The 25,385-nt window shown below is 35.8% G+C and overlaps 1 protein-coding gene across 1 annotated transcript in view; it reads left to right on the top strand.

Annotated features, from left to right (window-relative positions):
- LOC123536865 (protein fuzzy homolog) overlaps nucleotides 1-25,313 on the top strand; it is a 101,993-nt gene extending 76,680 nt beyond the window's left edge. The window contains exons 4-11 of the mRNA XM_053529058.1: nucleotides 4,546-4,656; nucleotides 6,824-7,021; nucleotides 9,511-9,606; nucleotides 18,190-18,293; nucleotides 19,539-19,603; nucleotides 22,118-22,219; nucleotides 23,019-23,151; nucleotides 24,483-25,313. Coding sequence (XP_053385033.1) covers nucleotides 4,546-4,656; nucleotides 6,824-7,021; nucleotides 9,511-9,606; nucleotides 18,190-18,293; nucleotides 19,539-19,603; nucleotides 22,118-22,219; nucleotides 23,019-23,151; nucleotides 24,483-24,540 — 867 coding nt within the window. The 3' untranslated portion in view covers nucleotides 24,541-25,313. The remainder of the gene's footprint in view (nucleotides 1-4,545; nucleotides 4,657-6,823; nucleotides 7,022-9,510; nucleotides 9,607-18,189; nucleotides 18,294-19,538; nucleotides 19,604-22,117; nucleotides 22,220-23,018; nucleotides 23,152-24,482) is intronic.
- The last annotated feature ends 72 nt before the right edge of the window (nucleotides 25,314-25,385 follow it).

Genomic DNA, 25,385 nt, shown 5'->3' with positions numbered 1-25,385 from the left:
AACATAACTCCATCTTGCTTTTGCAAGATTTATGGCCCCTTTTGTACTTAGAAAATATCAGATTTCTTGGTTAAGTTTTATGTTTAGGTCAACTTTTCTCCTAAACTATCAAAGCTATTGCTTTGAAACTTTGGGAAAACTTGTTCACCATCATAAGCAGACCCTGTACAGCAAGAAACATAACTCCATCTTGCTTTTTTCAAGATTTATTGCCCCTTTTGGACTTAGAAAATCAGTTTTCTTGGTTAAGTTTTATGTTTAGGTCAGCTTTTATCCTAAACTATCAAAGCTATTGCTTAAAACTTGCAACACTTGTTCACCATCATAAGTTGACCCTGTATAGCAAGAAACATAACTCCGTCCTGCTTTTGCAAATTTATGGCCCTTTTGGACTTAGAAAATACAGATTTCTTGGTTAAGTTTTATGTTTAGGTCAACTTTTTCTCTTAAACTATCAAAGCTATTGCTTTGAAACTTGCAACACTTGTTCACCATCATAAGCTGACCCTGTACAGCAAGCATCATAACTCCATCCTGCTTTTTGCAATAATTATTGCCCCTTTTGGACTTAGAAAATCATTTTCTTGGTTGAGTATTATGTTTAAGTCAACTTTTCTCATAAACTATCAAAGCTGTTGCTTTAAAACTTGCAACAGTTTTTCACCATCATAAGTGGACACTGTACATCAAGAAACATAACTCTATCCTGCTTTTTGCAAGAATGATGGCCCTTTTTAGACTTAGAAAATCATGGGTAGGACAATATTTCTATTACACAAAAAAAATCAGATGAGCGTCAGCACCCGCAAGGCGGTGCTCTTGTTGAACCATCTGTTGGTCTGTCAGTCTGTCCCCAATTTTCATGTCCGGTCCATATCTTTGTCATCGATGGATGGATTTTCAAATAATTTGGCATGAATGTGTACCACAGTAAGACGACGTGTTGCGCGCAAGACCCAGGTCCGTAGCTCAAAGGTCAAGGTCACACTTAGACATTAAAGGTCATTTTTCATGATAGTGCATTCGTGTCCGGTCCATATCTTTGTCATCGATGGATGGATTTTCAAATAACTTGGCATGAATGTGTACCACAGTAAGACGACGTGTTGTGCGCAAGACCCAGGTCCATAGCTCAAAGGTCAAGGTCACACTTAGACGTTAAAGGTCATTTTTCATGATAGTGCATTCGTGTCCAGTCCATATCTTTGTCATCGATGGATGGATTTTCAAATAACTTGGCATGAATGTGTACCACAGTAAGACGACTTGCACAAGACCCAGGTCCGTAGCTCAAAGATCAAGGTCACACTTAGACGTTAAAGGTCATATTTCATGATAGTGCATTGATGGGCGTGTCCGGTCCATATCTTTGTCATTCATGCATGGATTTTAAAATTATTGGGCATGAATGTGTACCACAGTAAGACGACTTGTCACGCGCAAGACCCAGGTCCGTAGGTCAAAGGTCCTAAACTCTAACATCGGCCATAACTATTCATTCAAAGTGCCATCGGAGACAGCTCTTGTTTAATACTGTTATGGCCACATTTTCTACTTAGACTTAAAGAAAGTTTGATAAAATGTTTATTTCTATGAAATCTTAGTCAAATTTAAAACTGGACTGTCTGAGGTCAAAAGTAACTCATTTAGTCAAATCACAAAACTTAGGTGCAAACAATGTGCAGACTTCAACAACCTAAATGATATGCCCTCAGCACCACCAGCACCACCACCATCCTCCAACAGTTTCTTGCCCTTTAGTACACACAATTCCCACCAAAAAAACAGATCTTTAAATTTTGCTTTTTCTTTAAATTTTGCTTCTGTCCTCTATTAATATAACTTTTTGGGCATATTTTGCCTCACTTAATTGGCGGAGCTGAGACTTGTTCCCTACATACATTCAGTCATGTGCTAAACACCACTTGCAGACAGGAACAACTTGGCTTTCAGGACCCCTACCTTCTTGTCCAATCTAAAAATGTTCTAAGTGCTCTTTAATCATTTGTGAATGAAAAACAATTTTTGACTTCACCTAAGTTGGTCTTTGTAGACAGTTTTGTCCTGTAATGTACGAATAAATGAGTTTTGAATTGAGGCTGAGACAGACGTTTAACTTTATGTTTAATTCTATATATTAACTGAGTTTGAAACATTTGTTTCAAGTTTATAAAATATTTTTCCTGTAACAATCATTGAAGAGTTAAATGAGAAATCTTATGGGATTCAGAAGACATGATTATTTTTTGAAATTTTCCTGCCTTCAGAGAGATTTTCAATAATAAGCTACAGTTTATAGTGGTATGATATTCCCAAAGGAAGCTAATTCTGAAGGGTGTTTGCAAGTTAGTGCATGACAATGCATGAATTTCTTTTTTCGTTATCTGGCAAGTTTGATAAATTGTTGTGTACCAGTACATAGTTTGGAATACCATGAGTTTTTGTTCAATTTTAATTTCCATATGTGCTCATCTACAATTCTTCAGAGATGAGTTTGCACTGAGAAATTACTTTCTTTTTAATAGCATTACTTTCTTTTAATTAACAATTTTCAAAACAAAAAACGTAGACGAAACATTCCAGAGATGCGGTTGAATATATTATTTAACGTTCCATTCTACTTTGATTAAATTTATTTTACAATAACTTACATCAGTTATTGAGTCTAAATGCTGCCATGCGGAGACTTTACATTCTAAGAATTAAATGTGATCTTTTGACTTATTACTGTCATTTCCGACTGACAGTTTGTAAAGTTTTGTTTGAGGTTACGTGACATGATGGTTGAATTTCAAATTAAAGACAAATTACTGGATGGCATCCGTGCAGCTTCTTTTTTTGACAGTTTGAAAGCTTCTTTGCTAAGTAACTGTCTGTAGTTTTCAATGGCTGCCAATAGAGTTGTAGGTAATTTGTGAAAATTCAGACTTTATTATTTCTGAGATAGATTTCTTCATCAGACGTAATTACTTCAATTTAATCAGAGAAATTGAATCTTTGAACTTTTTATTTTCATTACTTTGTGAAATTGAAAAAATATGTAAAGCTTGAAAATAATTTTGATATAATATTTTTCAAAAATGTACTACCGATACTTTGAGAGGGCAGTTTTTGCACTAACTATTTCTTTGTCTGGTCTTTTGAGCAAAATTAAAGTGATTAAGTTTCTTTGCTCATCAGAACCAAAGGTTCAGCGTGAGCTGTCGTGATGGGCAGTGTCAGTTGTCTATCTTCTAGTGTTAGCTATTCTCCTTTAAACATCTTCTTCTCATGCAGCACCTGGTGGATTAGCACCAGGGTTCAGGTCTGTAGCATCCTTGTACGGTTATCTCTGAAATTTTTTCAAATGGTTCTGCTTGACTGATTTTAGGGGCTACCAGAACTGAAAATAGAAAAACAACTTCTTCTCATGAACAACTTAATAGATCTTCATCAAACTTGGTCTGTAGCATCCTTATAAGGTCCTCTTGCAATTTTTTTTCAAATGGTTCTGCTTGACTGATATAAGGGACCTACAGAGGCTGAGAGCCACAAAAAGAAAACCCTTTAAAACTCTTTCTCATGAACCACTTGATAGAACATCAACAAACTTGTCCCCACCTATATTTGTACAAATTGTTCCTATTGACTGATTTCAGAGGCTTCCAGATCTGAAAATAGAAAAACCCTTAATAATAAGCACAGTTATTACCGTGTCATACATATTTTCCAATTAAAATCATCAGTTATAGGTGAGCCACTTAGGTCCACTTTGGTCCACGTGTTACTATGTTTAAGAAATGAAAAGTTCCCAAATGTGGTTTATCGTAGAATAACCCGAGTTTTGAGTTCTTATGCGTAAGAATATATCACGAAGGCCATAATATTGTTTCACATAACAACGAAAAAACTCGGGTTATTCTACGATAAATCACACCTGGGAACTTATTATTTCGATTCTAACATGACATACTCAGTATCAAGTGTTAGAAAAATGGTAACTACTTTTAACGACCATGTTACGCACCTGAATAGGATGACGTCATTGCACGCGAGTGGTTTATTGCAGAATAACAGATAGATTTTGCTCTACTTGTATGTAGGTTATTTGCTGGTCGTGTTAGAATATAATTTTTGAGCTGTCTTTCATACCCGTTGTAAATTTTGTAGTGTGTGTTCTGTTGAGTCTATACTTATACCCCACACCCCGACAACCCCTCTCCCATTGGGGGTTCATGTTGATAGCTAGGTCAGTACATCTGTCCTTTGGTAGACACTATGGTTTCTGACCAATAACTGGAACAGTAGTCAAACTTTATATCATGTTGAAAAAATGGTGTTAACAATTAATGCTTTCATTTCTTTACAGTCTGATGCAGACGTAATTATTTCAAGCAGAGCCAGCATTTGCACTCGTGTCACATACTGTCATGGGATTTGTGCAGTGTCTGCTTATGTCAGATAACAGTGCTTTAGTAATTTGTTTCTTATCTGTAATCATTAGTTGATTGCAATATTTTGTACAGCAGACAATTTACAGAACAATCTGTATTTACTATATTTCAGGTATGTTTTCCGCTGATTGACAGATTTATTGAGGACCATGACCTTCTGACCTTTGGTGACCTCGTAAATGCAGTGGATGTAATAGCTGCTTCTGAAAATACTGTTCTTCAGGTAAGTTTTATGATTGTTTTTTATACGCAGGAAGGGAGCATATTATGTTATGATGCTGGTGTCTGTCTGTCCATCCGTCTGTAAGCAATTTTGTGTCCACTCTGTAACTATTGAACCCCTTGAAGGATTTCGAAGAAACGTGTCACAAATGTTGACCACATCGAGACGATGTGCAGAGCGCATGTTTTGGATGGCTCGCTTTAAGGTTAAGGTCACACTTAGGGGTCAAAGTTCATATGACTTTGTTTTGTGTCCGCTGTGTAATTCTTGAACAGCTTGAAGGGTTTTATGTCCTCATGGTCGTGCCTGAACTGCTTTGATCTAAAACTTGGGCACATATATTGCCCTGCTTTGCAGAGCACTTGTTATCATAAGCATTCAAGTAATAGGGGTTAACTTACTAATCCCACGCCATGAGTGGTGGGGGTTATAGGAATGGTCTCTGTCCATCCTTCAGTCTATCCATCCATCCGTAACAATTGTGTCTGCTCCATATAACTTAAACCTCTTGAAGGATTTTCATGAAACTTAGGTCAAATGATCACCTCATCATGATGATGTGCAGAACTCTTGAGTCAGCCATGTTGACTCAGTCAGCCATGTTGACTCGAGGTTAAGGTCACAACTCAAGGTCAAAGGTTTGAGGTTTCTATTTTGTGTCTGCTCTGTATCTCATAAAACACTTGAAAGATTTTCATGAAACTTAGGTCAAATGATCACCTCATCAAGACTATGTGCAGAACTCATGAGTCAGCCATGTCGGCTCAAGGTCAAAGGTTTGAGCCTTCCACTATCCATAACAGCAGCAGGGGATATAGCTGTCTTTCAGACTGCCTTGTTATATTCAGTGTAAGATTGAAATAACCCCAGCACTAGATTCAATATCTGCATCACTTCTTTCACTGAAAATACTGTATACACTCACTCTTACATTCTAATGTTGATGTTATAAAATGTTTATTTGCTCAACCCCACCCCACCCCACCCCATCCCACCCACACACACACACATACTGATGGGACAAAATCACACTTCTTGTCATTATGTGTTTACTTTATTGTACCCCCCGACAACAAAGTTGTAAGGGGGGGTATACTGGTTTCAGGTTGTCTGTCTGTCTGTCCGTCTGTCTGTCTGTCCGTCTGTCCGTAGACGCAATCTTGTGCGCACCATCTCTCCTTATCCCCTTGACAGAATTTAATGAAACTTCACACAAGTGATCAGTACCAACAGTAGTTGTGCATGGGGCATGTTAGGTTCTTTTAGAAAAAAAAATTGCAGAGTTATGGGACTTTGTTTTTTTGTTGCTATACTATATACATAGACACAATCTTGTGCGCACCATCTCTCCTCATCCCCTTGACACAATTTAATGAAACTTCACACAAGTGATCAGTACCAACAGTAGTTGTGCATGGGGCATGTTAGGTTCTTTTAGAAAAAAAAATTTGCAGAGTTATGGGACTTTGTTTTTTTGTTACTATACTATATACATACACACGACACAATCTTGTGCGCACCATCTCTCCTCATCCCCTTGACACAATTTAATGAAACTTCACACAAGTGATCAGTAACAACAGTAGTTGTGCATGGGGCATATTAGGTTCTTTCAGAAAAAATTTTGCAGAGTTATGGGACTTTGTTTTTTTTTTTGTTACTATACTATATACATAGACACAATCTTGTGCACACCATCTCTCCTCATCCCCTTGACACAATTTAATGAAACTTCACACAAGTGATCAGTAACAACAGTACTTGTGTATGAGGCATGTTAGGTTCTTTCAGCGACAAAAATTGCAGAGTTATGGGACTTTGTTTCTTGTTAACATACTATGTACATGCAGTCTGCATATGCAATCTTGTGCATGCCTAATCTACCAAACCCTTACATACAATTTAATGAAACTTCACACAAGTGATCAGTACCAACCCTAGTTGTGCATGGTGCATGTTACATTCTTTTAGATAAATATTCTGCATAGTTATGGGACTTTGTTTTTTGTTACTATACTGTATACATACAGTCTATATACATACAGTCCACATAATTATGCAATCTTGTGTGCATCAAATTGCAATGTACTGTGTCAGTGCATGTGGGGGGTACATTCATCACCTTTAGTGATAGCTCTAGTTTAATTTTGATTTTTTTTTACCACAGAGTTTCCTGGATGCCTTTGCAGAGTGTGCGGATAGCCCCTATGGTTGTTTGTTGGTGCATGGCAAAATCTCCGTGGCAACAAGAAAATGGTGGAGTTTAACTAGTCGAGAACTGGTGCTAATCTCTGCTCTAATATCCTCATTTTCACCTAGTTCATCAAGGGATGTTCCAGTGTTTCTGCCTGATGCTAGTCCAAGCGTATGTAAACACCTGTAACTTTTTCTTGATTTTCTTTGTGGATTTATTGGTTTTCAGTTTTGTTTGTGGCAGAGTTTGTATGAGTACTTTTAAAAGAAAAAATGCATACAAGATTTTAAAGTAGGAGTTCCATTTCAGATGAGTAATAGAGGGTGTTTTTTTTTTTAGGAATTTAAACTATTATATTATGCATAAATTAGCTAAGACCCTTCTACTGACTTTTTTAATGCCTTTGGTTCAGGTGAGCTATTGTGACCGCTCAATGTCCGACGTCTGCCGTGCGTCGTCCATCAGCATTTCCTAAAAAAATCTTCTTGAAAACCACTGGGCAGAATTACACCAAACCTCACAGGAATGATCCTTGGGTGGCCCCCTTTCAAAATTGTTCAAAGAATTTAATTCCATGCAGAACTCTGGAACTGAAAGGAAAAACTTTAAAAATCTTCTTGTCCAAAACCACGGGGCCTAGGGCTTTGATATATGGTGTGTAGCATCATCTAGTGGTCCTCTACCAAAATTGTTCAAATTATCCAGCTAGGGTCAAATATGGCCCAGCCCCGGGGATCACATGGTTAATATAGACTTATATAGGGAAAACTTTGAAAATCTTCTTGTACAAAACCACATGGCCTAGGGCTTTGATATTTGGTATGTAGCATCATCTAGTGGTCCTCTACCAAGATTGTTCAAATTATCCCCCTGGGGTCAAATATGGCCCCACCCCGGGGGTCACATGGTTTATATAGAGTTATATAGGGAAAACTTTGAAAATCTTGTACAAAACCACATGGCCTAGGGCTTTGATATTTGGTATGTAGCATCATCTAGTGGTCCTCTACCAGAATTGTTCAAGTTATCCCCCTAGGGTCAAATATGGCTCTGCCCCGGGGGTCCCAAGTTTTACATAGACTTATATATAGGAAAAAAAGTTTAAAAATCTTCTAGTCTGAAACCACAACTCTTAGACCTTTGATATTTGGTTTGTAGCATTGTTTTATGGTCCTCAACCAAAATATTCAAATTGTACCCCTGGGGTAAAAAGAGGCCCTGCCCTGGCGGTCTCAAGTTTTATATAGACTTATATAGGAAAAAGCTTTAAAAATCTTCTTGTCAGAAACCATACGACCTAGGCTTTTGATATTTGGTATGATGCATTGTCTAGTAGTCCTCTACCAAAATTGTTCAAATTATGCCCCTGGGGTTTAAAGAGGCCCCGCCTTGTTATGCCCCTGGGGTTTAAAGAGGCCCCGCCCTGGGGTCACTTAGTTATTATGTGAGTAATTTAGGAAAAATACTTAAAAAATCATCTGATCCTATTTCCAAGACTATTTAATTATAATTACCTGATGACCCCAAGTAATATGATGTCACTTGATTGTGACCTTGACCTACTGACCTTCTAAGATACAGCCTTGAAATATTGATGACTTACACAGTTTTGCACACAAATCGTAAAACTGAATTTCATTGACCATGAATGTGACCTACTGACTTTCTTGTTATTTTATCATCAGTTTGACATTTGAAACATGAAGCTCATATTACTCAGGTGAGCGATCAAGGGTCATCATGACCCTCTTGTTTATTGTCTTTCTAATTCCATTTGTTGCAAAGAAGGAGTATCGAAACTATAATTTACCAATTCATACTACGGTCTTACAACAAAAATAAGTCAACAGCAGCATTTCATGAAACCCTTTTGATTTTACCCAGAGAGGTTTGCATTTTGTTTATTTTTTTGGCCTGAACTTATTTCTTTTCATTTGCAACACCTTTAATCTGAGAAGGTAGAGCACAAGACTTTTAATTGAATGGTCTGAATTGAACTGTGAACAGATTGGCCACTGGTTGAGTGGAACATTTTCCTTGCTGATTCAGATGCATATTCTAGCTCAGTAGGGAGAGCACTGAGCTATATAACACTGGGTTATGATCCACAAGTATCACAGTTCATAAAAGACATGAAGTCATTTTGTCATCCACCTCTGATTGATGTGGAGAAGTTGGCAGTTACTTGCAGAGAACAAGTTAGTATTGCAACAAAACAGTGTTTATTGTCCACTTTGGTTATATTCTCTTAACACTTCTCATTACAACATATACCACGTACTAGCAATGATAGCTCTACATATCTGAGTGTTGGCCTTCAGCTTTAACTTGCCTACTTGAACAAACCATCATAGTCATCTTGTTGAAGCTTTTTGCCTTCTATATGTATTTTTTATACGCCCAAACGGACGTATTATGTTATGATGCCGTTGTCCGTCCATCCATTAGCAATTTCGTGTCTGCAATGTAACTCTTGAACCCCTTGAAGGATTTCAAAGAAACAACACAAATGTTCACCACATCGAGATGACATGCAAAGCACATGTTTTGGATGGTTCACTTCAAGGTCAAGGTCACACAGGTCAAAGTTCATACTTCGGGCAATTATTGCTCCGTATTGCATTGCTCTTGTTACATGATATTGTGGTCTGTTATTTCAGGTGCCACATAGGTTGATGACATTCCAGTTGACCAGACATGTTGAAGCATGTGTGTTGTGTGGTCCAAGTCCCTCATTAGCTGACCTTGAAGAGGAGGTAAGTTGTAATATGTTGGAACTTGTGTATTGTGTGGTCTAAATCCCTTGGTAGCTGACCTTGAGGTTTAGATAACTGATGAAATGTTGAACTTCGTGTATTGTGTGATGTAAACCCCGCATTAGCTGACCTTGAGGAGGAGATAAATGGTTGACCTAGTGAAACTTGTGTATCCCAAATCTATCTTTCAGTAGCTGACCTTGTTGATGACCCTTATTATGCCGGGGGTCAGTAGATCAAAGGTCAAGGTCATAATGATATCTGGACTGAAAGTTGGACACTGCATTATTGGAGGAATACGTTTTACAGTTCTTGTTCAAAATAGTTGTCATTTGAAATAGGAAACGTGGAATATTACTCCTATTGCTTAAAGGTTTAATTTTTTTGCACTCTATTTCAATTTTAACTTAGAAGCCAGGCATTCTAATGAGGAATATTGATGGAAACTGTCAGAAAATCTATAATTTAAAGTAAATTGGATTTTCCTGGCAAAATACATGTTGCTGCCAATGATCATTTTCTACAAAACGTGACAACAAAATGAATAATTACTGCCAACATTCCATGCAAAAACATCACTATTTACTGCAGGAATTTCATCGTAGCCTTTGAGGATTTTGTACTTTAATAAATTTGCATTATAGACATGAATATGATCAGCTGTAACAATTTTATTACACTGTGGAAAGAGAAATTACAGTTTTTACACAGGAGTTACTGTTAAACTTTGTCACTTTTTTGCATAAAATATTGTTTTTCCATGCTTTTTAATGCATGCAGGCACATAGTGCTCAAAGTGTGCTACTGTGATCACCTTGGGTCAGTCATCATGCGTTGTCTGTGGCAAGTTGTCCATTGTCAACAATTTAACTGTTATCTCCCAAAAAAGTTGGCACAGAGGACACATTTTCCACCAGATTTCATAAAATTTATGCAAATTTAAGCTATATTCAAAACCAGGTCATCTGAAGTCAGATGCTATCTAAATTTATTTTCATTGTATTAGCAAATTATCTCTTTAAAATTGCTTTACTGTTCAAACTTAATTTACAGTTCAAACTTAATTTACGGTTCAAACTTAATTTTAATAGAACTTTTTTTTTTCTTACAAAATTTGTAATTCACTAATGTAATACTATACACTATGCAAAAAGTGGATAACTGTATTGACATATGGAAGCAGTTACCCACTTCTTGCACTGAGGTTATGAATTCTTTACTGTAAACTGAAATATCTTCATGTCAGAGCAAAAAGTGGGTAACTGTATTGACATAAGGAAGCAGTTACCCACTTTTTTTTCACTCAGGTAATGAATTATTTTAACTCTATCTAAATGCAGTTTAAAAAAAAAATATGAAAATGTTTAGTTGAAAACTTTGTTGTCTTTGATTAACTTTAAACAAAATAATTATGTCTATGGAATTTATCCTTGGAATAAACAGTCTCTTAAGGATGTAGTATACCTTATTGCAAGCATAGATTTATAGGTTATTAGCTTTGTATCGGGAAATATGCACGAGTTCCTGTATTTTCTGTATTTGGACGCACGCGCATACAAAAAAATCCTGTATTTTCTGTGTTTGGACGGTTCAACAGTCCCATGTTAAACATACGATAAAGCCCGAAACGCGTGAAAATGTTCCTAATGTAAATCGGATGAAGTAGGCGCTCTATGTACAGAGTTTGATTATGCGTCTTGAAATCTGGATTTAATTTGAGTTTTTTTTGTTTTTTTTTTTTTTGTTTACAACACACAAAAACGATTCAAGGGATAACAATGCTATCTGATTTAGATATTAAAACGTTCGTTAATAATCAAAAACTTAAAAATACAGTAAAAAGGATCATCAGATGTTGGAATATTTGAAAAGTCGCTAAAAGAAGCCATTCTGGACGAAACCTAGAAATTGGTATCAGCCCTGACTGTCTGAATAACTACCTCAGCAGTTTTTATTTAACAGTTAAGAAACAAAATGGAGAAGATTATGAATGGCAGCGGAGGGCGGTCAGCATCCAAAACATGTCTGCTCTAATTATTCAGTTTTCATCGGATCTTCACCACACTTGCAGACAATGTTTGTGGGCATTACATCTCGGCCAATTTCGATAACCAGCTGAATTGTACCAGACACTCTTTGATTATAGTTCTTGAATTACTCGAAAAACGGGGAATTTAGCCTTGTTTTTATCCGATCTTCACCAAACTTGCTGACAATGTTTGTGGGCATAATATCTCAGCCAAGTATTATTACCACCAAAATCGCCAAATGGCTGTTGTAGGGAGGTTGCGCCATATACTTTTTTTAAATGATGATACGCAGAAAAAACAACATTCAATGTATTATGTATGAAGTGAAATAAATATAGAATAAAAAGGTTATTTAAGGTCTAACATTGTTCTGTATAACATATACTTGCAGTCATACTAAGCTGGGAAAAACTAGAAAAGGCAGGAATACAATATTCAGTGAAACATTTTTAATTTAAACTATTATTATAGTAAGATAAAACAGATATAGAATAAAAAGGTTATTTAACATTGTACTGTACAATACGAGATATATTTGGACTGGTGCGTGACGTAATTCAGTGTAATTCGTACCCAGCTGAGAAAACAATATTGAACTCGCCTAGCGGCTCGTCCAATATGGTTTTCTCAGCTGGGTACTCGTCCAAATATATCTCCGTATTGTACAGAACAATGTTAAATAACCTAATATTATTACATACACATCTACACGTATGAATATAATGTAAATATCATAAATTTGTTCAATAGCCTGAATAGGATTGACAATGCTGAACTAGTTAGAAAAAAGTAGTGCAAGAACAAACACTGAATTACGTCACGCACCCGATATGAAATTCAGGCGTCAGTGTATGGAAAAATATTGACGTTTCCGGTACCAGTTTAACTTAGCTGGGAATAAAAATGTGTATGTAATAATCAGATTTATTCAACCATGCTTCATATAATTAAATGTTTCACCTGCTAAAATTTCTGTCTCAGTGGTGTACATAATTTTATTAGTAAATGCCTGAGTATCAAACGTAAGTTCAAAAGATATATGCTGCGGCGCTCATGTTCCCGTGGTTATAAATTTTCTTGCAATTTTCAGACAACTGTGATGTCATTTTAACACAATAAAATTTTGTACCATTGATTCAGTACTTATTATTTCAGCATTATTTAACCATTTAGCATCAGATTTGAGACCTGTTGAATAATTTTCAGCTCGACTTTTCGAAGAATAGTCTAGCTGTTCTACTCACCCTGGCGTCAGCATCGGTGTTGGCATCGGCGTCACACCTTGGTTAAAGTTTTGCATGCAAGTACATATTGCTATCCTTTAAAGGTATATAGTTTTGAAACTTATTTTTTTCTTTTTCTAGGTCAATTACCAACCTCACTGGGTCAAGTCCCACAACTCTGACAATTATTTTGGCCAAATTATGCCACCTTTTGGACTTAAAAAATCCTGGTTAAAGTTTTACATGCAAGTTACTATCTCCAAAACCAATGCAGATATTGAATTGAAACTTCACATTTGTCTTCGGGGTTATAAAACTAGGTGATAGCGTCAAGTCCCATAACTCTGACATGCATTTTGACTTAGAAAATCCTGGTTAAACTTTTGTGTGCAAGTACATATGGCTATCATTTAAAGGCATATAGATTTGAAACTTATTTTTTTCTTTTTCTAGATCAATTACCAACCGCACTGGGTCAAATCCTGTAACTTTGACATGTATTTTGGGCAAATTATGCCCTCTTGTGGACTTGAAAAATTCTGGTTAAAGTTTTGTGTGCAAGTTACTATCTGCAAAACAAATGCAGATATTAAATTGAAACTTCACATGTGTCTTTGGGGTTATAAAACTAGTTGATTGCATCAAGTTCCATAACTCTGACTTGCATTTTGGCCAAATCATGTCCCCTTTTAAACTTTAAACTTTTGGTTAAAGTTTTGCATGCAAGTTACTATCTCCAAAACTAATGCAGATACTGGATTGAAATATATTATTTTAACATTTAGGGTAATATTCCTGCTTCTGGGACAACAGTTCGAATAGTCGAGCACTGGCTGTCTTACGGACAGCTCTTGTTGAAATTTGCTTCAACTTTGGCATGCACTTATTCAAATTCTATGGTGTATGTATACATTATTTCTACAGGCATTTCAGGAATAAAGTTCACAGTATATTTGAATTTTCACAAATTATTTACAACTCTATCGGCAACCCTTGAAATAATAGATAGTTACATAACATTAAAGCTTTCAAAATGTCAAGCTAACAAGATATAAGGATGTCACCCAGTAAATTGCCTTAAATCATGGTGTCACGAGATATGTCAAATAAAAGTTTATACACCATCATTTCCAAGGAAAGGAACAAGACAGAAAATCACATTCAATTCTCAGACTGTAAAATCTCAGCATGTCAACAGCTAGACTTACTGATTTATCGGAACTAGAGAAACATAATTCTGAACAAAACATTTAAATATAGATTTAGGGGCATCCCTTGTGAGTTTACAGATTGTTTCAAAATGCTGAAAATAATGCTATTAAAGAGAATATTAGCGGTAGATTTCCCCAAAGAATTTGCATCTCGAATTGCTTCTTTTTCTTCTCAAATAGGTATCAAAGAGTATAAAAGAAATAGAAAGATATTATTTTGGCGGCAAATGATTCTGTCTTTGCGACCAGTGCAGACCAAGATCAGCCTTCACCTCCATGATAATAAGCGGTGTTTCCCAAATTGAATGATTGGTCAGTCCATTTTAGAAATTTAGCAGGCTAAAGATTAAACCTAAAAGTTTGTGTAAAAATTGTTCTGTCCTCGTCAGTAAACTTTATGATAAAAATCATTATGTTGTCCAGACACAGTCAAAAGGTATGAAAAACTAGTCATTCACAAAATGAAGGAGCAGTCTTCATGTGATTGCCTAGAGTGGGATACAGACAATATCACTTACAAACAAAGTCCCCCCACCCCCACTCAAATGGACAAAATCTCCCACTGACAAAATACCCCTTCTCAGTTTGACCAAGGCGGACAAAATCCACACATAGATTTTTAATTTTTGTACAAATTTTCACATTGTGCCATATAAAAACTTACATTTATCATATTGAAAATTGTTATTCAATTTCATTTAATCTTTTTTTAATATTCGAGTTTTTATTTAACAAAATCAAATTGGAGGGAGGTGTTTATTCTCCTTGGTCAAATTGAGCAAAGAGCATGAATGCATGTGGATTAATGATTTAGTGCTTAAGACACATGCATAATGTCAGAAAATGCATAGCTCCCTACATTGTCAGATCATTAAAAATAAATTTTATATGACTCCTTATATAAATTGCCAGTCCATAGTTTATAACCGACCTATATTACATATGTTTACTGGGCATAATAAAGGCAGAATTTAAAGGTAGAATTGTGAGAATTAACTTCTGATGTTATGTATTATTGAATGTCTTGCAGGTGAATAGTCAAAACTATTGACCCTAGGGTGATATGGTTTTAATTATTTACATGCAAGCCGTTCAGTAAATGTATCCTATGACAATACAGTTTGATAAAAGTACAAAATTTTAATGCTGTGTAAATGATGTAATGTAAAACTCAGAGGAATTGGAAAAACCCATATTTATTCATTATACATTGCGTTATGCAATCTCTTGTTTAATATCATGCAATATGGGATTTGAGATACTTCTGAACGAAATGAGTACATTTGTCACCTTGCATAAGATGGAGTGATATCATGCAAAACTCACATCGCAATAGGCTCTTGCAGTCGATTCGAGCACTAATGAGCAAAAATGTAGCCTGAAGGTTAAAGTTCGATTGAATGACTTTGGAAGGTCATAATGAATTTGACTCCACCATTAATGTAAACTCAAGTTGCTTGTAGTTGTAAACATTTGGTGGGTATGACAGTATGATCACTAAAACTAGAAAAATCATGCCTTAAATACCTATAAACCAGTGATTCTGAAAATAAAAGGGAGGTAATAAGAAATCATCAGCTCACTTTCATGCAGAATGCCTGTAGTATTTGTCATACACTGAGTGCACAAATTTTAATTATAAAATGTCCTAAGTGCATCTACATGCATTACTTAAGCTAAATTCCCAAATGAAATATCTTTATCTTTAAGCAGTAATTTGACAGATACTTTTTTAATATCGCCAAAATTTAACCAAAGCTAATTAAGGCAATAGCTTATTTCAGGACTTGTTTCCATTATATACTGAACTAAATTTCAGACAAATTCACTTTACAGATATAAGTTTGAACAACATCAGGTTTCAAATCTATCATTTAAGATATTCTGTGCACTTCAGTAAGCAAGTGGAATGGGGAGGGACAGAGAATGATAAAACACAATAAACATTTTTTTGCGTGGCGGGGGTGTTGTATCGATATGTAGCCTTAAATAGTATAAGAGAAGTGACTAAAACATCATAGAATTTGATGAATCAAGGGCCATTACTCTGCTGTAAATCACATGGTTCGCACAGGCCATGAAAAGTCCTTGAATTTGATGCCTACTCCTTGAAAACTACTGTAAAATCATTTAATTTCGTGGGCATAAAATTTCGTGTTTTTAGTCAAAACGGCAATTTCGTGGGGATATGAATTCGTGGATTTCAACTTTTGAACATAAAATGAATAGGAATTTTATTTGTATGTTGGGATTAAATTTCGTGGATTGACTAAACAACGAAATCCACGAAAATTAGTCCCCCACGAAAATTTATGATTTCACAGTACTTGAATTTTGTAACAGTCAGAAATTACTTGAAAACTACTAGAATATAGGAAAAACGTACAAAAGATGGCAAATAGTCTTTAAATTCGTAGGGTGCGAAGTGAAAACAAACAAACATTATAAATGGACCAAAATAAAGTAAAAAACGACGAAAAAAAACCCAACCCTTACCGCCATTAGGGCCTGCCACGGAGTCGGCGATAGTACGGTACGGTACTGTACTTTACGGGTTTTATGCTCTTTCAAGTAATTTTCACACTGTAATTTATCCGCGATACGTTGAAGGTAAATCTTGTGTTACATTGTTTAATTTTGTCCTAAATTGGATTTAAATTGGTTATTTCATGTCTCAGCAACAGTGACATTGCGCCCATTTTAGTCCTTGAAAATGGAGAAAAACTACTTGAAAACTCCTTGAAAACTACTTGATTTTTTTTTGGGAAGGAAGGTCTGTACGAACCATGAATTACCAAACAGGAAAATGATTGCTATATGAAGTCTGGTGTAAATCTGCCTGTTGTCGGAGGAGTTGCACGGACAAACTTTATACCATACAGATGGACAAACATATATACGGACAGACAGCACTTAATCAGTATGTCTCATCCACTACATGTGGGAGACATCATTTGCTAGTTCTATCTACAAGAGTCCCCTGTCAAAAGACACTAAAGTCTTGTGTTCTATATTTACTGTCATATTGTGCAAGTTCATCTACAGCAAAATCTTAAAATTAGCTGTCAGTTTTAGTAATATTCAGAAACAAATGAGCCGCGCCATGAGAAAACCAACATAGTGGGTTTGCGACCAGCATGGATCCAGACCAGCCTGCGCATCTGCGCAGTCTGGTCAGGAACCATGCTGTTCGCTAACAGTTTCACCAATTCCAATAGGCTTTAAAAGCGAACAGCATGGATCCTGACCAGACTGCGCGGATGCGCAGGCTGGTCTGGATCCATGCTGGTCGCAAAGCCATTATGTTGGTTTTCTCATGGCACGGCTCAAATCCATATTTTTTGCACTATCACTTTGAAACGTTTTTACTAAGTTTCAGTTTAAACTTAATAGATTGGCACTCTAATGAGCAGGATAGATGGAAACTGTCAGAAAATCTATACTTTACGTAAATTGGGTTTTTCCGAGAAATTGCATGCTGCTGTCAGTAATCATTCTGACAAAACATGACAATAAGCGGTATAACTACAAATATTTTGGACAAAAACTTTGTTGTCTTTTATACTTTAATATATTTGGATTACAGTATAAGTGGCTGATTTTGTGACAAGAAATGTTGGTGATTTCCAACAGGAGGGGAAAGTTTAAAAGCTCAGTAATACAGTCAAACCTGTCTGTAAGGCCAATTATCTAGAGAGCAAAATCTTCATCGTTATTTGAGCCGTGCCATGGGAAAACCAACATAGTGGCTTTGCGACCAGCATGGATCCAGACCAGCCTGCGCATCCGCGCAGTCTGGTCAGGATCCATGCTGTTCGCTAACGGTTTCTCTAATTGCAATAGGCTTTGAAAGCGAACAGCATGGATCCTGACCAGACTGCGCAGATGCGCAGGCTGGTCTGGATCCATGCTGGTCGCAAAGCCACTATGTTGGTTTTCCCGTGGCGCGGCTCATTTAAAGGTGGTCTTTATTCACGGGTTAAAATGCAATGAAAATGATTTTCACATAAATGGAGCCAGGTGAAAATATTTAAATTTAACTTTGTTTCTAATCATGTTGTGTGTTATTAAGGCTTTTAGACACTCTCTTACATTCTTTGTTGTTTTTCTGTTATCTAGGTTGGCAGATTTTGGCGTACAGGTTATGATTCACTCAGAGCCGTCTTACAGAATCATCCAAGCAATATTCCATCTCACACAGTTCTTGATTCAAACCTCTTGGGGTAAGGAGTATTGAATTTCATTTTTGAGTATAAAAACCTGCAAAAGCAGAAAGGTTTCATCCTTGATCAGACACCTTTGTAGAGTCAAGAAGTAATAGACAGCAACCTAGGGCCCAAGGTAATAAAATTGTCTTTAGAGACCAGTCTCAAAATTTGGACATCTGATTGGACATTGCTGAAGATAAATAATTTTGAAACTGACCAATGAGAAGACAGCATTCATAGACTGGTTTATGTGCTCAGTTTTATAAACTTGGACCCAAATGCAGCAATATATAAGTAAAAATGTTTGCAATTGAATTTTATCATGAAATCAGCTAGCTATTGATGTGTTTTGCATTTTAATGATAAATGCATCAGTTTATAAGTAAAAGTGTCTGCTGTTGAATTTTATCATGAAATCTGCTTTAGAAATATAATGTTACTTATGTGTTTTGAAGAAGAAAACATCAATTTATAATAGTGTGTGCAATAGAATACTATCATGAAATCTACTTAAGTGTGTTTTAATGAGGAATCCATCAATGTATAAGTAATAATGTGTGCAATAGAATATCAACATATAATCTGATTAAATATAAAGTTACTAATGTGTTTTAGTGATGATATCAGCAGTCTTTTTCATTAAACAGTAAACCGATAATATGTTATGTTTTAGTTTTTGAACTATGTTTGCATTATTAAGAGATAGTATAGTTTTATTCCTCGATTCAGTTAAGACTGATGTATTAAAAACTCGCTCAGCTCAATAGGTACAGAATCAAGGAACACTGGTTAGGTTAACTGCTCACCATTAATTAACTGAAAAACAGCATTAAATACAAAACAAACAAATGAAAACTTGTTTTACCTTGGTTATGGTTATAGAGCAAATTTCTGCATCATCATACAGAGCTGATCTGGGTTCAGTCGATCACAACACTTTTGGTATAGGATTCTACAGCAAGTTGTTTAAACTTTTTACAGTTGATAAAAAATTGCGAAAAAATTCCATGACTGGTTGTAGATGCAAGTTGGAATATCTAGCTCTGAAGTAACTGTTTTGGTTGTAACTCGGCAGAGCCTCGTTACTACCAAAACATTTACCCTCGAACCAAATCTGCATCTACAACCAGTGACAGATCATTATTATATTATAAAGAAATATTTTGAAATTCACCAGTTGATAGATTTTCCAGAACATACACTTTTAAACAAACCATCCTGATATTTCCTAATAAAGACTTCAAGTGTTTTGTATTACAGATTCCTTCTTGTGAATGTAGAGACCAACAGATGTTTGTGTTCAGTACATCCACCATCAACAGATGGTATGTATATTGGTACTCATGCTTGTCCTCCTGTCTCATTTGTAGCCCGCCCGCTTAGCTCAATAGGGAGAGCATAGATCTAAAATCGCGAGCTCAAGCCCGGGGCATATGTTCTCCGTGATGATTTGATAAAAGACATTGTGTCTGAAATCTTTTGTCCTCCACCTCTGATTCATGTGGGGAAGTTGGCAGTTACTTGCGAAGTACAGGTTTTTACTGATACTGCCCACAGTTACATAGCTGAAATATTGTTGAAAAACGGCGTTAAACCCAAAATAACCAACCAACCTGACTCATTTGTAATATGAGGATTTCTTTTTAAATAAGTTATGATATTATTCAAGAAATGAGATTATTGACAGTCAATATTATGATATATTTTCCTCAGTTCAGTTGTCCACCTGTCATAAAGTATATCTGCAGTAATTTTGTAAATTACTTATTTTCAAATAACTTGCCACAAATATCAATAACAAGAGAGTATGCAGAACACAGCTTTCTGTCATCACACAATGTCAGGGTAGTAAGGTGAGGTCAAAGGTAAAATATATCATGTCACTGTATGTTTAACCATAATGAGATTACATTCAGCACTTCAGGTCATGTCAGGTCAAGGTCAAGGTTACATGCTTAGATCAAAGGTCAGATAGTCTTTGTTTTGTGTCTGCTGTCTATACCCCCAGAAAGATTTTTTCAGTGGTGTTTGTTGAAGTTCAAGGTCAAGGTTCCGCACCGAGATCAGAGGTCAACAGGGATCATTACATATCAGCTCTGTATTTTTCATCCACTATTTAATACAGAATGATGATTGGTCAGTGTTCCAACCCATCTCTGAGCTATAGCCCTTAAAAATGGGCCCTTTTTGTAGTGACATAAGTTTTTTGTTGTTACATTTTCTCATACTTTATTTGATAATTATTATGTCTTTTTGTGAAACTTCTACTTTTCCATGATTTTTAGCTCACCTGTCACAAAGTGACAAGGTGAGCTTTTGTGATCACGCAGCGTCCGTCGTCCGTCGTCCGTCCGTGCGTTAGTCCGTCCGTGCGTGCGTAAACTTTTACTTGTGACCACTCTAGAGGTCACATTTTTCATGGGATCTTTATGAAAATTGGTCAGAATGTTCAGCTTGATGATATCTAGGTCAAGTTCGAAACTGGGTCACGTGCAGTCAAAAACTAGGTCAGTAGGTCTAAAAATAGAAAAACCTTGTGACCTCTCTAAAGGCCATATATTTCACAAGATCTTCATGAAAATTGATCAGAATGTTCATCTTGATGATATCTAGGTCAAGTTCGAAACTGGGTCACGTGCCTTCAAAAACTAGGTCAGTAGGTCAAATAATAGAAAAACCTTGTGACCTCTCTAAAGGCCATATTTTTCATGGGATCTGTATGAAAATTAGTCTGAATGTTCATCTTGATGATATCTAGGTCAAGTTCGAAACTGGGTCACGTGGGGTCAAAAACTAGGTCAGTAGGTCTAAAAATAGAAAAACCTTATGACCTCTGTAGAGGCCATATTTATGAATAGATCTTCATAAAAATTGGTCAGAATGTTCACCTTGATTATATCTAGGTCAAGTTCGAAAGTGGGTCACGTGTTTTCAAAAAGTAGGTCAGTAGGTCAAATAATGAAAAAACCTTGTGACCTCTCTAGAGGCCATATTTTTCATGGGATCTGTATGAAAGTTGGTCTGAGTGTTCATCTTGATGATATCTAGGTCAGGTTTGAAACTGGGTCAACTGCAGTCAAAAACTAGGTCAGTAGGTCTAAAAATAGAAAAATCTTGTGACCTCTCTAGAGAGCATACTTTTCAATGGATCTTCATGAAAATTGGTCAGAATGTTCACCTTGATGACATCTAGGTCAAGTTAGAAACTGGGTCACATGCCATCAAAAACTAGGTCAGTAGGTCAAATAATAAAAAAACCTTGTGACCTCTCTAGAGGCCATATTTTTCATGGGATCTGTATGGAAGTTGGTCTGAATATTCATCTAGATGATATCTAGGTCAAGTTCGAAACTGGGTCAACTGTGGTCAAAACTAGGTCAGTAGGTCTAAATATAGAAAAACCTTTTGACCACTCTAGAGGCCATATTTTTCAATGGATCTTCATGAAAATTTGTCTGAATGTTCACCTTGATGATATCTAGATAAAATTTGAAACTGGGTCACATGTTGCCAAAATTAGGTCAGTAGGTATAAAAATAGAAAAACCTTGTGACCTCTCTAGAGGCCATACTCTTCATGAGATCTTTATGAAAATTGGTGAGAATGTTCACCTTGATAATATCTAGGTCAAGATCAGAACTGGGTCATGTGCCTTCAAAAACTAGGTCATTAGGTCAGATAATAGAAAAACCTTGTGACCTCTCTAGAAGCCATATTTTTCAATGGATCTTCATGAAAATTGGGTCATGTGGAGACAGGTGAGCGATTCAGGACCATCATGGTCCTCTTGTTATTAACAGTTGGAATGTAGTTTTGATAAAAATATGCTATAACTTTAGATGAAACATTAGAAGTGTATGAAAAGAGGCATATTTTGAGGTCATACTACAAACATGTTGTAGGGAATTTCTTTTCTTCGAAGATAGAAGGCAGTGAAAAAGGTATGTTGGTCTTACTACACATAGTGACTGTGTTTCATAGAGAAAAACACTGTTTTACAAGTATAGTGAAAAATTTAACGAACCTTCCATAGCCTTGAGTTGTGGATAAGAAAATCCCAACTGAAGTAAAGATTTTGCCATGATTTTATCTTGTTTCATAAGTAAGAAAACATGGTCTGTATTGCTTTGTTTTTAAAGTCTTAGTTCTTGTTACAGTTCGCAAAAGGGCTCTGACTTTGTTCATTATTTTTTAAGCTTTCTTCATAATCGTGAAAACTTGCAGATTAAAGTCAGAATTGTACGTATATATCAAGATCATGCCATGGACAGGCAAAAAGTGGTAACGGTAGTCTTTATCTTTTTAATCAGTGGTTAGCATAAATTGAAAACACAAATTTGGAAACGGAACTAGTGGTTGTGATCTTTGTTTATAGGTGGCTTTGGCCCAGATTTGGCTGTACATTAATAATGTTAAGTTTTCTGTGTTGCAGTAGTGTGATTTAGAAAACCAGATATATTGAAATATGATGTGAAAATCTTGATTCATTGCCATGCTTTGTGCTTTTTGTACCAAAACATAAGAAATTGAAATACAGGCAAACTTCGGTCTCTCAAATTCAGATCAATTGGACACCAGCCTTGGCTTGAACTCATCATGTCCCAGCAAAATCCGTATATAATATATATTGTTTTAAATTCCGATAAATCAAACAAATTTTTCTGGTCTTGTTGAGTTTGGACGAACAAAGTTTGACTGTATAATTATTTTCTATTACAAATAAAAATCTGTATATTACAGGTCCTTCAGATTTCACTCATTCCGCCATGGACACCTATATTACCACAGACACACACAAATGTTACGCCATGCTGTCACCACCTCACCAGATCTATGTCTTATATAACACCAGTATTCCAACATTTGCTTTGAGGTATGTCTTATAGGATTTAAGGTATCCGATCCACAAATAAGCAAGTTCTATAATTATAACAGTGCAATTGAAATATATAAAAGATTGATACCTTGTGAGCTCATATAAATTTGATTTCATTTGATAGGGTATTGTCTGCTGAAAAAGAAAATATAAATTACACGACAAAATATGTTATAATAGAATTTTAATTTTTTCACTTTCTATGATACTTAAACAGAAATCAAGTTATTACAGTGTAAGATTTATCATTTCGCAATCAAAAAAACATGACTATAATGATTCTGTCATATTATTTATGGTCATCTTGTTTACTAATTCTTGTTCAGCAGACACAGCACTTTCAAACGTTGTCACCAGGCATCGAAATGTTACCTATTTGTGGATCGGATACCTTAATGTTAAAATGTTTCAGTTGTTGAAATTAGGACGGTCATATCACAAGATTGGATCCAGTCCGTTTGTACAATAAAAAACACAGAATGTGGTCAATTCGCATGTAGAACATCTATGTTTAAATTTTTTTCTTTTGATAAGTTTTGTGGTTTGCAAAAATTTCTTGAAACTGTGGAGTATTTTACTTATATTATGTTTATGATTTCTTTTCACTTAAATCATTTTGTAGAGTTTCATTCAATGCTTGATTTATGCTATAGACAGTTAAATATAATTGGACTAGTTACAACTTCAACTTACATGCTTCAAAATACATCATTTAGATGGCAGACTGAAACACCTGCCTCTAACTCCTGCAGGTCTTAAAGTCTCTTTGTGATGTAGAATTCATTCATGTGACAAAGCTAATAAGATGGCTTCAGGAAGGTTAGTTGTTCAGCTGAACTGCCTTTCCTTCCTTCAACATTTGAGCCACACCATGAGAAAATCAACATAGTGTATTTGGCGACTAGCATTGATCCAGACCAGCCTGTGCATTCGCACAGTCTGGTCAGGATCCATGCTGTTCGCTTTCAAAGCCATTGCAATTAGAGAAACTGTTAGCGAACAGGATGCGCAGCTAGTCTGGATCCTTGCTGGTCGCCAATGCACTATGTTGGTTTTCTCATGGTATGGCTCATTTATGCTTGAAAGCCACTCCTTGAGAAACCGTTAACGAACAAGATGCACAGGCTGGTCTGGATCCATGCTGGTCGCAAATGCACTACGTTGGTTTTCTCATGGTGTGGCTCATTTGTGCTTGAAAGTCATGACTTAAAACCAAAATGAAGTGGTGTCACTGAGAGAAGGGTTTTGAAAATATTTTAAAATTATAGCACCTTGCTTCATATTACATAGCAACTTTTAAATCATTTTTCTGTTTATCTCATCATCAGGTCCATTACAGAAAAGACACTCCAGATTCTAACAAGAGATAAGTCAACACAGTTATAGCCGCTTGTATGTTTAGAATAGCAGCAGTGTGTACCAGAAGAAGCCTACAGGATAGTGTTGGTCAGGATAGAGGTGTAATGTGTGAAGGACATTGGTACAAGCAGGGTAAAGGTGATACAAGATGGTAAAGAGTAAGTTTACTTAGAAATTGAGAAAGACTTATAGAAAATTGACTAACATCTGCAAAGAAAATGAGCAAGACTTACAGAGAATTGAGCAGCATCTTGTGAAATTTAGGGAGGCTTCTAGAAAATTGAGCGAAAATTTCAGAAACTGAGCAAGACTTCTAGAATATTGAGGAATATCTTGAAAGATTGTTGAAGACTTCAAGAAAATAAAGCAATTAAAAACAATTAGCAAATTCTAGAAAATTGAGCAGGTTTACTTGAAAATTGAGCAAGTCTTTTAGAAAATTAGCAGCATTTTAGGAAATTGAGCTAGTCTAGAAAATAGAGATTCAGCTAGTGTGCTACTGGTTACACGTAGATATTGTGTGAAAACTGAAATAGGTCCGATTGGAAGCAGTACCAGCAAGGAAAATAAATTTCATTTAAGAAAAGATGGAAATTGAACATTATGATAAGATGGACTTTTGCATGTTAAAGAAAAGTGCCATTGTTTTCTGCTAAAGAAAAACGGACTTAAGTTGAAACCAATTTTGTTTTAGCAGTTGAAAAAAAAGATACTGAAGCATTTCTCAGCAAGTAACTGTATGAAAATTCTGCATATGTAATCGATTATGTTACAAATTAGTTTATCACAATAAACGAGGAAAAAGACTTTTAAGTTGTATTTTTGATAAAGCCTTTTACATCTCTGTAACTGAAAATGTTAGAAGCATAGAA

Source organism: Mercenaria mercenaria, chromosome 17 (genome assembly GCF_021730395.1).
Source record: "Mercenaria mercenaria strain notata chromosome 17, MADL_Memer_1, whole genome shotgun sequence".
NCBI classification, from domain to species: Eukaryota; Metazoa; Mollusca; class Bivalvia; order Venerida; family Veneridae; genus Mercenaria; species Mercenaria mercenaria.
Note: the sequence above shows the minus strand (reverse complement) of the source record. Positions and strands in the feature narration are given on the sequence as shown.